This window comes from Dermacentor variabilis, chromosome 7, assembly GCF_050947875.1.
Source record: "Dermacentor variabilis isolate Ectoservices chromosome 7, ASM5094787v1, whole genome shotgun sequence".
NCBI lineage: Eukaryota > Metazoa > Arthropoda > Arachnida > Ixodida > Ixodidae > Dermacentor > Dermacentor variabilis.
Genome location: NC_134574.1, coordinates 174,884,526 through 174,898,915, shown reverse-complemented (window position 1 = coordinate 174,898,915; position 14,390 = coordinate 174,884,526). Strand labels below are relative to the sequence as shown.

At 40.2% G+C, this 14,390-nt stretch overlaps 1 protein-coding gene across 7 annotated transcripts in view; it reads right to left on the bottom strand.

Moving 5' to 3' along the window:
• Positions 1-14,390, bottom strand: part of LOC142588518 (L-asparaginase) — a 108,800-nt gene that overhangs the window by 89,706 nt on the left and 4,704 nt on the right. For 3 of the 7 annotated variants that reach the window (XM_075700341.1, XM_075700338.1, XM_075700345.1), the window contains 4 exons: positions 9,863-9,974; positions 8,683-8,808; positions 3,763-3,798; positions 1,815-1,898 (listed from right to left, as the gene is read on the bottom strand). In XM_075700341.1, coding sequence (XP_075556456.1) covers positions 1,815-1,898; positions 3,763-3,798; positions 8,683-8,808; positions 9,863-9,974 — 358 coding nt within the window. Of the gene's footprint in view, positions 1-1,814; positions 1,899-3,762; positions 3,799-8,682; positions 8,809-8,988; positions 9,059-9,862; positions 9,975-14,390 lie in introns of all 7 variants that reach the window. The other 4 variants (XM_075700343.1, XM_075700339.1, XM_075700340.1 and 1 more) reach the window with 4 other exon arrangements.

Below are 14,390 nucleotides of genomic sequence, written 5' to 3'. Positions count from 1 at the left end.
ATTTGCTTCCGACGCGCCTTTCATTTTTAAATTCTTGGCTCAAGTTATGTGGGACACTCTGTATAATGTGCAATGTAATGATATAAACTTGCTATAACGTTGCGAGTATGTATACTCATATGTCAAGATCGTTTTATATTAATGGCGAGAACAGATGTTCATTAGCTGGAAAGTATTAGCAAATTACTTTGTATTCAGTTCAATTCGCTTCTGGCACTATTTGATTCGTATTCAATTTGGTCTAAAAAATTACTATTTGCACACCCCTAATAAAGGATGATTCATTCTGACCACCTCGGGTTGTTTAGCTTGCACCTGAATGTAACTACACAAGGGTTCCACTTACATCAGCAGGAGGCCATCAAGAACCGAACCCATGACCTTCTGGTCAGCCACAGAGCACTAGTCACTGAGCAGTGGCTGGTGACCAGTTAAACGTCAAGAGTCCCTCTCGTATGCAAGCCCAACCAAGAGCTGCCATAACCTTTCACTTTTTGCTCATTTGCAAGTTACCCCGTGTGAACAGACTTCCAGACAACACTACCTATACATATTATCTAGCAAAGTGAATATCTTTTTAGCCACACTTCCCTTTCAGGTTACTTTAGTTTCATTTTTCACATTTAAAGGGGGAAGAAATATTCTGCATTTGATCTTATACTTGAAACCCATCTGACAAAAATATTCTAATTTCATTAGAAAATTTTGCCGTTCGACCACACATACAGAAAATTAATGAACTGCTCGAATCCACTCATTTCAAGCACTGTGGTGGTATGGAGGCTAATTGTGAATGGTGACAAATGCACAAGATACATGAATGTCAGGAGAGGAATTCCCAAGTTTGCTCTTGAAGACGACGCAAATTTAGCCAGCCGGAAAAAGAAAGGTAAAAGCACAAAGTGACAGAATTGAAAACAATTCAACTCTTCGAGATGAAGAAGCAGGGCCAGTGATCTCGTCAACTATATAGGTTATTTCAGAAAACACATTTGAATTTCTTTAAATATAGAGAAAATGCAATAATTAGGCAATTTCCTTGGGACTGCTTTTACCAACTGAGGTGTGCGTTTTAAAATGACTTGAGGTAGTAATTTTACAAGCAATTCTAAACTTACACAGCCAGACAATTGATCCTATTGTATAAGGAGAGGTTATCACTGGTTCCAGACATGCAAAAAGCTGATGCCGCTGAATTCTGCGCTGTGATGACGTCCGGGCAACTTCACCCGGAAAACCCACAGTGCCAGTGCAACTGCCACACCCTTGGCCGTGAGTGATGTGGCTGTCTGCGCGCCTCACTGTCAAGCAAGCGTGAAGCGAGCAAGACATTGGCTTGACAGGCATGGAAAAACAGTTTGCACAGTTTCTTCAACAAAAAGCTGCATTTTAGTTTTATCGAAATTTAGGACAGGAGCTATGAAGGAGAGAAAATTGACAGGCACAGAAATTGTAACTGTGCATCCTAACTTGTGCACATTCAAGGTGCGTGTTCTACATGATCATTCATTCCTTCTTTAACATCTTCCACTATATCTTGACCACTCAGATACACAATCAATCAATGAATTAATGATTCAACAGTTGCCAAGCTCGCAAGAAATATACTAGCCACAATTTCTAGAGGCAACGCTACAGATTTACTGGTTTCTTATATCCAGGGAAATAAGGTCTAGAATAGTGTACATTGATGGCAACAAAACAAAGACACCATGAGGCAATAAGAAAAGGTGTTTTGGAATAGAAGTTAGCCGTGTTAACGATTGTGCTTGAAAAAGTTAAGGCGGCAGAGAAGCAAAAGGAAGGAGCCTCACCTCAGGAATGACATAGTTTCCGGCTATGATGAGTGAGTTGAGCAAGTTCTCCCGTCCATCACTCCTCGGCTCAAAGATGGGAATCTGGCGAAATCCAGGAGGAGCCCAATCTAAGCACACTGCTCAAACAATTTATGCTTGGATGCAAGCCACACGGTATCACCGCCCTATTGGTCTGCTCTGTTAAATCCTCCCAGAACAGTTTGACCTACCTTACCAAATTTGCAAGATATTTTTGAAAGTACAAGGGAAACGCACTCTTTGCCAGGAGTACCGATACACACATATTTTCAAAATCGTAGAAACTGTGCCACAAGCTGCTCGTACATGCAACTACTATTGCACTTTGCGAGGTGCGGAAACACTGACTGATTTGGGTGGCCGTTTGAGAGTGTTCTGGCCATGCAAGAAGGTGGCAAAAAACAGCTTTACAGCTGAATTGTGAGAACAACCAGGTATGGAAGCCATAATTCTGCTTCCTTATCATGAATTGAGCCTGCTTATGCTAGCAGTAAACAATAACACTTAGAACTACTTTTACATGAACTTGTTGAATATACCACTCAAACCATGTTATGATTAAAAAATGTAATCCATCGAAAATTTACGAATGACAAGTTCGTTCTCGATTCTTTTGAACTAACACTGGAGGACTTCTCTGGCGATGATATTAAGTATCTCTGTTTGAAGTCTAAATCCATTTGCCACTTTTGCATTCATAATTTCATGCCAACAAAACAAAAACAGTTCATCAAGAAAACCTTGGATCAATAGGGACATAATTCACCTTAATCGGAAAGTAAAAAGACACTGAAAACATAAAAAATTTGATGCAACTTTGCAAGAGCTACAACAAACACTCGCTGAAAAAATTGGAGTGGGAAGGCAATTTTAATGTTCCCATACACAGTTTCTTAAGAATGACCCTGAAAATTTTTGGCACCACTTGAACACAAATAATTGCCAAACAATTGACCACTTAAAATTTTATGAACGAATAATTCATAAAGCAACAACATACTTTCGAGTTTAATCACCATTTTTACTCGAGCTTCATTGAATCAAATCAGCGCTCTCCAAATGTTGCCAACAATGCAGAAAATGTTGGTACTAATTTTTTAAAGCAGAAGGGCGCATTTTCTGTGCTTTTAAATCTGGCATGAAAAAATGCAAATGGTCCTGACAATATTCCAATGTTTTCCTTCGTCGATATGCCAAGTGGCCGTCCCGCCTTCTCGTGATTTTTTGCACATCCATTTCTTGTGGCACTGTTCCACCAAATTGGTGTGTCGCTCGTGTTAGACTGTCATGGCTTACGCGTACGTTGCGCAAGCTTCTACAGCATGTCGTTTCAATGGAAGAATTTATTGAAAAACATAACATTCTGTCCTCATTTCAACACGGCTTTCGCAAGGAATTGTCTACAACTACTCAGCGTCTCTGTACTGTTCATGCCTTTGCCTCAGTTCTTGATAAAGCCGGCCAGATTGATGATATATTCCTTGATTTTAGTAAACCCTTTAACAGGGTCCCTCATTCTGATTTAATAACAAAACCCAACCTGACAAAATGGATATCTTAAGCATGTGCACGCAAGTCGTCGATGTCGTTGAGGGCCCAGGGTGCGCATCCCCGTAGACTCAGAGGAGTGCCGCAAGGGAGCGTGCTCAGACCTTTAGTTTTTCTGGTGTATGTTAATGACTTGACAGCACACACCAACGACAGTGTTGGTATGTTTGCGGATGACTGCTTACTCTACAGAGTGATTAACAATGCTGATGACCAAGTAACTATCAATAAAAATTTCAGTGCAATTTCTGACTGCTGCAATACATGGTAAATGAAACTTAATGAGGAAAAAACTGAGTTTATGCACATAGCAACAGCAATACACCATTAAGAAATGCACAATTACCAAAACAGTCATTTTAAAATATTTTTTTTTTACCCGCAGTAGTTGCTCAGTGGCTATGGTGTTGGGCTGCTGAGCACGAGGTCGCGGGTTCGAATCCCGGCCATGGCAGCCACATTTCGATGGGGGTGAAATGCAAGAACACCCATGTACGTAGATTTAGGTGCACGTTAAAGAAACCCAGGTGGTAAAAATTTTTGAAGTCCTCCACTACGGCGTGCTTTATAATCGGGAAGTGGTTTTGGCACATAAAACCCCATAACAATGAAAAAAATATTTTGGTGTCACACACAACTGCTAGAGCTGGTAACAACACATCAACAATGTCTGTGGGTCTGCTCGGTGTAAACTAGGCCTGTTAAGGCACTAGCTTAAACACTTGTCTTCATCTGTGAAACTACTAGCATTTAAAATGTTGGCAAGGTCGAGACTGGAATATGCCTGTATCATCCGGGACCCATTCACAAGAAACGGCATTGACAAAGCTGGAGCACATCAACAGACGTCACAATTCCTCATCTCACTGGATGAATCGAAATAATAATGCCACCCTTGAAGCTCGAAGAAAGCAAGCGCGCCTAAAATTTATTTTGTGCCTATGGAAATGTGACTCAGTTTAATCCTTTGCCCTATCTCCAGTCGCTATCAGTTAGACCAACTAGGCATCATCACCCCGACAAGATTACTGAATGGAATGCCCTGCTTGTCAATGCTTATCATTTCTGATAATGTACCATTTTCAATGGACTAATTGTGCTTGTAGCGAATATCTATTTTTGTGCATGTGGGCCTGTGTGTAAAACAATGAATAACGTAGTACTTCTGCGGAAACCCGCAAGGTGGAGAGAAGTAATGAATAAAGGGAAAGTCAGACATCCACCCGTTCGTAGCAATTGCTACAAAGGAAACCCATACGGGTTCCTCAAAAGAAAAGCCTCATGGTTGAAGGAAAATTCGTCCTGTTTGAGTGGCGGATGGTAGAGCGGCTGCCCCGGAAAGGCGGTGGTCCCGGGTTCGAGTCCCGGACCAGGGCGAATTTTTCTTCAACCATGAGGCTTTTCTTTCGAGGAACCCATATGGGTTTCCTTTGTAGCAATCGCTACGAATGGGTGGATGTCTAATTTTCCCTTTATTCAAAACAATAAATAGGGCTCATGCTCTCACTGTGTTAAGTTGGGTATGGCTTGATTAGTTTATGGGTTCCTTATACTGTTCATATTTTCTTCTTTCTGCGAAAAAGTTATCTTTGCTTATATTGCAATGTTCAGTCTCCTGCATTGTACACTGTACTTCTTTACTGTACTGCACACTGTATACTTCTTTTTCTTTGAAAGTCATATATTGTGTATCACAACTGTATAAACAATAATCCACTCTTTCCTGTGCCACGCATTGGCCTGCAGTATTTTGTAAATAAAAATTTAAGAAGTTTAAAAACATTGCAGCGCCGTCAGAGCACTCTGAAGTGACCACTTAAATACGCCATTAGAGGATATGTTGACCTGATGCTAGAGTTGTCTCGAAAGACTAAATCTAACATCAATATTATCGCAACATCTTGAAACAGCAAAATTCACTGACGTTGCGTAGCTACAAGGCTAGGCATGACAGTGTTGCTTGTGAAAAAATAATCAGGGGCACTGCGCATTAACCCCACCTTTCTTGGCAGCTGCACCTTAATTATGTTTTCTTAATAATACTAACCACACACTTGTGTACCTAAGGCATTAGTTTTCAATAGCCCCTTTCTTTTTTTCTTTAGCTCTTCCTTTATAAAACTTTTGTTCATTCCAAACTAGAATATGCATCTGCTGTGTGAGATCAATTCATTTGAAGTCTCATTAGTTACACTGAAGCTGCCCGGAATTGTGGTGCACATTTCAGCTTCTCCAACTAATACTGCTGTCTTTCCAGCGTCTCGTCAATGAAAGCAGCGTTATGCTTCCCATTGCTTTCTTCACGTCTCGCTTTATTTCGTAACATTTATTACCACAATCCTCACCTTAACGAACAGTTACTTTCCCATCCTTCATTCATATCATCTCGTGCCAACTGTCGCCACAAGGTGTTTGTTCCTCATTGTCACACAAGCCAACACTTTTATCCCTCAAACACATAATGAGTGGAGCCACTTTTTCAATTCCACTGCTTCTATTACAGATCCAAGCGACCTTTAATATGTGCTAGAAGAGCGGCCTGATATTTGTAAGCGTGTAAGTGCACACCTAAGGGACAATGAAAGGAACGATACGGCACACACAGCGCATGCACTACGTGTGTCTCTTGCCTTTCCTTTCATGCCTTGGACGCATTTGTACGCTTGCAATGCCAAACCAACTCACCCAACTGGCTGTGTTGACTAACTAATATTTGTATTCGTGTTTGCAGTATTTGATGTCCCCACTCCCTTCTACAACCCTCTACAGGCCCTGAAGGTATTAAAATAAATTAATTCATTCATTCATTTCTTCTGCCTGAGCTCACGATTGCAGGAACAGAGTGCACTGTGGTGCACCGAAACTGGTTCACGGAAACCGGTGCACCGTTCGGGACATTTCTGGCTTCCCTGGACGTTTAGGTGGTGGTCAGTCAGCAGGCACAAAAAGGAATGACAGGTCAGGCCAGTACTTATTTTTAAGAGAATTATCACTCTGAAAAACACCACAAACAATAAAATTACAAACAAACCATTTTAATAGAATACATCAATAAATCAAGCAATCGATCAATAAAAATGAGCTTTACTTACACAACTGAAGAAACAGGTAAAAAATTGTTTGACCAATAGCCTATGTGCCCAGTAACCTCATTCAATACAATATATAACAATAAAATAGGATCAACCACACACATATTTGCTCAACGAGTTACAGCATCCTTAAAAGAACAAGCATTGTTTGAGTGAGAAAGAGTCAACTAATTCATTCAGGCAAAGGGATCGCATGGCAATGAACAAGTTTACAGAGGGACAAATTTCAGCTTAGAAACTTGCAAGCCACGACATCTAATTTTCAGCCTGCCATCTGTTTTTGAAGATGTGTGCTAAAGGAAAACAAGTTGCAGCAAACCAGTCATTTCAATGTTGGAGAAATTACTGTATCTTGCATTCTGCATTGTGCAACAGTGAATGACACACAAACAGATAGGCTGTTTTAATGGGGCGGCGGGGGGGGGCTTCGAATGTCACAACATCCAAGTCCTTGCTCCAAAGACTACTTTTAATCAAGCTCACCAGAGAGAAAAAATTTAAACTGTGGAATGTCAGACTATGCTCAGGTGCTCTGAAATGACAAACAAGGTGAAAGAATGTGTTTCAGCTACAGCTGCGCCACAACTAGCACAGCCAGCTCACACTCAGCTGTCAGTTTTATCGAAAATATGCAGATATCATGAACTGCTTCAAATAGCTATCATGTCATTGTGACCTTTTTTCTGTCTCAAATTATTCTGCAACTGCATATGAAACTAACACACAGTCCTTGTTGCAAATTACTCTGAAGCTGCATGCCAAACAGCACTGGAAAGCTTAGCCTAAAAGCAAAGTTGAAAAGAACGGAAAAAAAAGCAGCTAATGAATAGGACAATGGCAACAGATAGTTGCTCCAATAAAACACACATGGTGAGATTTGAGCAGAATACATGAAAAACTTGCACAGAAATAGATCGGCATGCAATTATTATCAACTGTGCTTGCACATGAGCCTAGTTGCCACTATTCTCAACAATTTTGGCTGCCATGAGCCCCTCACATGTGGCCATGATGAAAGCGTAGGTAACAAAGGTAAGCATAGACTGCAAGTGTGCTACGAGAAGCCTTGGCACAGGTTTGAAACATGCATGATCATTGGAGAGCTTGGCAAGAAATAACCACAATTACATCGACTTTTAAGCACAAGGAACCTTGTCTGTCAGTGGAACATAATTATGTAGAGCGCCATGTCTGTGCCATTAAAGTACAACAGGTTCTGTCAGTCAGAGAGAGAAAAGCTCAACGACAGGAAGAACATGCCTCTGGCCTGCTACTCTACAGCTAAGGTGAATGGCTTGGGAAATACGGGGGAAACGAAGAGGGAAAAAGGAAGTGACAATTCAATACAACAGCGAGTGCTACTGATCAGTTCAATTTCAATACTAACAATATTAAAGGCCAACTACAGCAAGATTTTGTATCACATAAAAAATATTTGCAGTATAATTAGCTTAAAAAATATTTGTAACGAAGGCTCAATACAAAATTTTGTATGCAAAATGTGAATAGGTGCATCAGAAACTGCTCGCAAAATCTACATTTTGTAAGAAGTCCCACCATTACTACAAAGGCAGTGTTGGACGGTATTAACACATGCAAAAAGAAGTTTAATTATAATAGTGTTCTTTATTTGTACTGTCACTGCATTTATGTGATATTATTGCAGTGCGCATTGCTACTTGATTGTTTCTTTTTAATGGCACTGTGTTGTTTGATGCTGTTTTGGGAATTATTGTTCTGCGAGTTTCTTTGTAATGTTATGCTATCATTTTGACTTGTCTGTGATAATGTAGCTGAATGCTATACGTACCGCCTGTCCAAGAGCCAAGGAATAGTGCCAATTATAACAATGTCACCTTCTATCATCTCAAAAAAAAAAGGACAGTTTCGCCAAATATGATGCAAATTCCAACTCAGCCTTATCCAAACTACTATGCCTGCTTGCTGCTTCAGACACATAGTATATATGCCATATGTAGTTGCACTTGAATGCAATGACATTGAAGTGAGCTCATGCTTCTTCTTTTTACTTTGGAGGCTCGCCACAGCCTGCAGCACCACAACATTTGGTACCCATCATGAAGAGGGCACATTCTACACGTCGCCGCTTGTTAAATCAAAAAAATGCTCAGACCCCTTGGTGGGCTCTGAATTGCTCCAAGTTCCAGCGAGTCACACTGCATCTATCAGGTGCGACAGTTGCGTACCTGTGAACCCGTGATGATGACAGACTTGCCCAGGTTCTCAAGCATGAAGGACAGGGCCGAGGCTGTGTAAGCCATCGTGTCGGTTCCGTGCAGCACAACGAAGCCATCAAATTTCTCGTAATATGCCTGCAGAAACACAAGCAAGTGGAACACTTGACAAGAAATATGGCAAGCTGAACTTGCCCCTTGTTTTGCTGTACTGTGCTTCTAATTCTTAGACGCACACTTTGGCCTTTACTGGTGTATTCCACCAGTTAAGCATGCTTAAACGTTCCGTGGAGTAGAATCAATTTACTGATTACCAACCTGAATGAAATTGGTTCTCATGGGTCGTTTTGGATTGACTACCTCCATGGCTGACAGGTGGTGCCGCTCCCTGGTGTGAAACATACTCAGCTTTTTTCAGGCAATGGATATCTGATGTGCTTCTTCGTATTCAGCATTTTCAGTTAATATTGAACAATTGAAACAAGATTTTTTTGTCCATCCATCAATTTATTTCCGCCCTGAATCAATACAAGAATGGCCATTACAATAAGCACAAACAGTCAAGAATGCTGAGACGGATTCTTTCACTTTTGTACGATGAAATGTCCGGCATGATGCCTTACTGGTATGATCACCATCCCATCAATGCACTTGAGAAGTATGCCTCGTGAACACTGATGGGATGCATGCCACTGTTTTAATCACAACTAGTTTCGTGCGCTTAGCCAATGGTATCGCATAAGGTCATCGATTGAGAATACTGCCCCCACAATTAAATCCCATTAGCTTTTAATAAACAAGAAATTAAATGCAGACAAGCAGCGGTGGACTTAGCCAGGCTGGCAATCACACCGCCTGAGCAACAGAGTGCTTTTAAATGCCTCTAATAAGAATAAACTCCTCCTCCTGCTCACCTTTTAAAAGCAAACACATGTCCCTAGGTCCAAACAAGTAGAATATAATGGTGCCTTGGATTCACAAGCATTTTGGCACCTTTCATTAGTCTAAGGAAATTACTACACCTGCGATAGAATCTGTCATATGTAGACATACAGGCAGTGAGCCATTGCCACCGCGACATCAGCTACAGAGCAAAGCATGTGCTCTAGTGGTGTGAGACAGCATCCAGTTGATGATGGCAACAATAGCTAGCCTTACCCTTTTAAAAATAAAGAATGCAGAAAAAGCTCACCCGAATATCGAGAGCAATACGGACCCAGTCGTCCATAGTGGCATTGGATGAGTCAAGCAGTGGGTCATATTCGTAAATGGTGTACACTACGCGATTGGGATCCCCCGTACAACTGTAAAAGCAAAACAGGCACAAGTGTTCCATGTAAACAGAATGGCAACTCAGTAAACGCAAGGAGAAAATTGTAGATTCTCAAGCCCTTGCAAAAACCTTACGAGTTTAAAAAACAGAATTTTCCACCAACTATTTCAGCCGCCTTTATTTATTTAAAAATACTGCGATCTTAAACAAGATCTTAGCAGCATGGTACACGAGTAGGTTTACAAAACAAAATAAATACAAAAATGGGGAACTGCACTAAAAAAATTATTCGCACAAGCGCTTCACACAAGCGAAAAAACAAGCGCTTCAACATTACTTCAGCAATTTTTCCAATCATACAGCCAAACAGTGCTATCACTAACAATCTCAGTAAGCGCAAAAAATGTTTTTTATTAAAGATATGTCTCGAAAAGTGATACTGAGTCCTGTGTTACAGTTTTATCAGCCAGCTTATGCCAATCTACTATAGTTCTAGGAAAAAAGGAATACTTGAAGCAGTTGACACGTGTTGTAAATGGAGTTACAGTTAGTGAGTGTCACTGTCTGGTAGTGTAACCTGTTGTATAGGTGATAATGTGAGACATGTCGATGTTGTAGTGACCATTTATTAGTTGGAAAAAGAATTTTAAGCAACATACACAATTTCTATAACTTATAGAAGGCAAGCTGCTCCGAGATAAAAGGTTTGTAACAGAACTACGCCAATATGTATTGTAGATGAATTGAACTGCTTTTTTCTGTAAGTTTTCTAGCTTTCCTATATCGCTTTTAGTGAACATGTCTCATATACCTACAGAATATTCTAAAACGGGGCGGACGAGTGTTTTGTATGCAAATAGACGTACTGCTGGTGTGGAGGATTTTAATATGCGTCTTAGAAAAAACAACTTGCTGCGACAGTTTGCTATTACTGTGTCAAGGTGCTTTGACCAGGAAAGATCCTTTGTTATGTACAAGCCAAGGTACTTATAGTATTGTGTTACCTCTGACAAAAGAAAGTGTTTTCTGTGCCATAGCGATATAGCAGTGGCTTCTTTTTTAAAGTTATCCGCATATATATCGTCTTTTCGAAATTAATGCACATTTGCCATTGCTTACACCACTCAACTACCTTATTAACATTCCTGTCTAACCTGAGTTGGTCTTCTTCCATTGTTATTTCCATTCCCATGACAAAGCTGGAGCAATTACCAGATAGTTCACACTGCTGCTTCACAGTACAGGCATTTCAATGCAAACTCAACACATTTGAGCCTTGACTGAACACATTTCTGCTCAATAAAACTTGTTATTAGGCGAGTGGGTTCATACTGCGAAGAAATAAATGTACTCCACGAAATTCAACACAAGGATGTAGTAGCACACAAGGACGTTGTCTGTGTCCCTTACTATGTCCTTGTGTTGAATTTTGCACAATACATTTCCTCACAGCTCTGCTCCTACTGCTTCTTCTGTTTCAAGCTATATGGTTAGAATGAAACGATATGTTTGCTCCTGTAACATGTCTACTAGGAAAAAACACTATTAGTCATGGTACACACAGGGTGTCTGACAGCAAGCCACGGATAATCTGGCTCAAGTGATAGATTTTGCCATGGAGATACATGTATGCAGACGGTGACACACATACCCTAAAAAATGTTTGTGCCCTTTGGAGCTTAACAATATTCGTTATCTATCTTGCATGCATGAACAGCACGCGTGTCATTGGCATGACATAGCACTCAGTCTTGACAGAAAATTAACGAGTGAAAAGTTTTCAAAAAAGTAAACGCATACAGTACATGAATATTTTGTTTAGCGCAAAACAACAGACACAAGAAAGACAACAGGACAAGACGCTACTCTCAACTTTCGCACAGTTGAGAGTAGCGCCTTGTCCTGTCGTCTTTCTTGTGTCTGTTGTTTTGCGCTAAACAAAGTATTCATGGATTCGCACCAACTAGCCCGCCAATGCATTGAGCATACAATACAGATGACGTTTATTGCTTGGAACAAGATATAAAAAGAGTGCAAAGTCCTCTTTTTTTAGGAATGCACGTATATAACAACAGAAGTGAGCTTCCATTCATACAAATCTTGCTCGCACATATAGAACCTGCAATGCAATCGTCAAACTGCTAAGTAATTATGACTGACAACATGCAGACAAGCTTTATGAGAAGATGAAAAGATCCTGACAGAGTTCTTTTTTTTGGTAATGCCAGCAGCTAGATACAGAATGTAGAACTTACAAACAAGTGAAGAAACACAGGTACTATCTCATCAAACAGACCCTTTTCTCCATGCTGCAAACATACCTGGCATTCTGGCCCAGAAAAAATATCTTGAACTAAGAAACTCTATTTCTTGTCGCTTTCTCCAAGTTGAGCACAGCAGTTTTGAGATAGTGTAGTAAGGACGTGTCAGCCTTACCTCTAAACATGTGTGCTATAAAATAGAAAACAAAAACTACAGACTACAGCAGTACAGATCAGCTGTGCTCCATCTCTGCGCTTATCAATAGCCGCACAGCACAGATGCGTTTCAAAACTACCAGCCACACTGCAATCAGCCCAAGCACGAAGCAACCATAAAGAAACTTTCCCTTGCGATGGCTGGACTTCCTTATCATTTGCTGAAGATATGCACCGCCCCATGTCCTGGCACTTCCTGCTTGGCTTAATGGAAAAACAGCTTCAGGCCTGCTTGCTCACACGACTTGGTTTCCAGGGCAGAAGACCTTATCGCGTGATACGCGAGCTCCTGCAGAGTTCTGGCATGAGTGCCCCGAAGTCGTATAATGATGTGCCAGTTTGTTCGCACCCACTTGCATATCTTGTTTTTCCTCACTGCCCTCATAACAGCATATCTAATCGAGATAAGGTTGACGGAAAACTCTGCACACAAAATTTAGAGTGTCACGTGCGAGTCCTTTTTCTTAGGAAAGACATCCTTATCAAGTGTACAGGAACTCTTGCTTAATGGGCAACATCATAATACCTAGCCTTTATTATTGCCACACGGGCATCAGCAGATGTAGCTCTGTGTCACTGTTATGACGTCATAGTAATGTTGATTACATGACATTTCAAGACCAGCCTTAAATATCGAAATGAAATACAGCTTATATACCCAAACTTCATGTCTTCTAAGTGCCATCCTTTTATACGAGAGAAACATGTGCTAGAGTTCCTATAACTAAGAAAATACGTATCAGTTTTTGTTTTGGTGTGCTTAAGCAGTAGCTCAGGGTTAACTTCCCTATGAAAAGCAATCAGACCTTGGTATAATGAACATTTATACATAATTTTATTGGATATAACGAAGTAATAACACGTATATGCTTACAACACCATGTCAGATAAAACAAACATATTTTCATTTCGGATACGACTTTGTTGCAATGAGGTTCAATTGTACATGTAAAAAGAAAAAAAAAACACTAATTCGGTAAACTGTTTCTGTTGTCTAAAGTGAACAAAGGTGATGTGCTAATTTAGTGCTGGCGCCAAATTGCCATGCAAGAGTCCTGGCTACTACCAAACGGCTGGTATAGTTCAAAGTGGTGCATAATACATTAACCAAGCTTGTACACTTTAGATGTCTAATTAGGCTCAGTTTACAGAAATTTTATCATTAACTTATCTGTTAACACAAATTAATTAATAAATAACTGGACATCTAAAATTATTAAATAATTGGACAGCTAAAGTGTATTTACACTTTATCTGTCCAATTATGTACAGTTTACAGCAATTTGATATGTTTATATTTAATCAATGTGTTACAAGGCTTACTACAGATGCTTCAATTTCTTAAAATATGGTGATTTGTAAAAAGAAATGAGTGGCTTTATAAAAATCTGTCCCAACAGTCAGTAAATTTTACCATCTTCTGTTAAATGCAATAAGCCTTATCAAAATTATTTCTGTTGATGCCGAACAAGATAATTTCCTGCATTCTCGTGTACTTAGGAGCTCTGAAGATAAAGCTTTGTTATAAAGCCCTCAGTAATTATTTACCCATACAAGGGACAAGAGTTGCCTACAGGCAAAAAAAGTAAAGGCTTTTTATTTCTTGCCATGTTTCGTTTTTGAGCACAAAGTTTCTGGGTAAATGCCTTTGGCCAACGCATGCATGATAAGCATCATATGTTGTATCAGAGCAGGAGAAAAAAGAAGCACGTTTCTTCTGGAAACGCAACTAGAGGAGAAAGACTGCAGTAGTCTAACACAGCTGGTGCAACCCATGTTCCCTGTGCACCTGTTTTTCACATCTGACGAGAACTCTCTGTACAAGTTTCACAAGACACTATAGCTTACTTGGGAGGAAGCTTGCTTTCAGTGGTCTGCCTGGTGTTGCATACAATCAACAAAAAGAGAGAAAGAAAGAAAAAGCCTATTGCTGAGAAAGTTCCCTCAGAATAGGTTTTCCTTTTTTTATT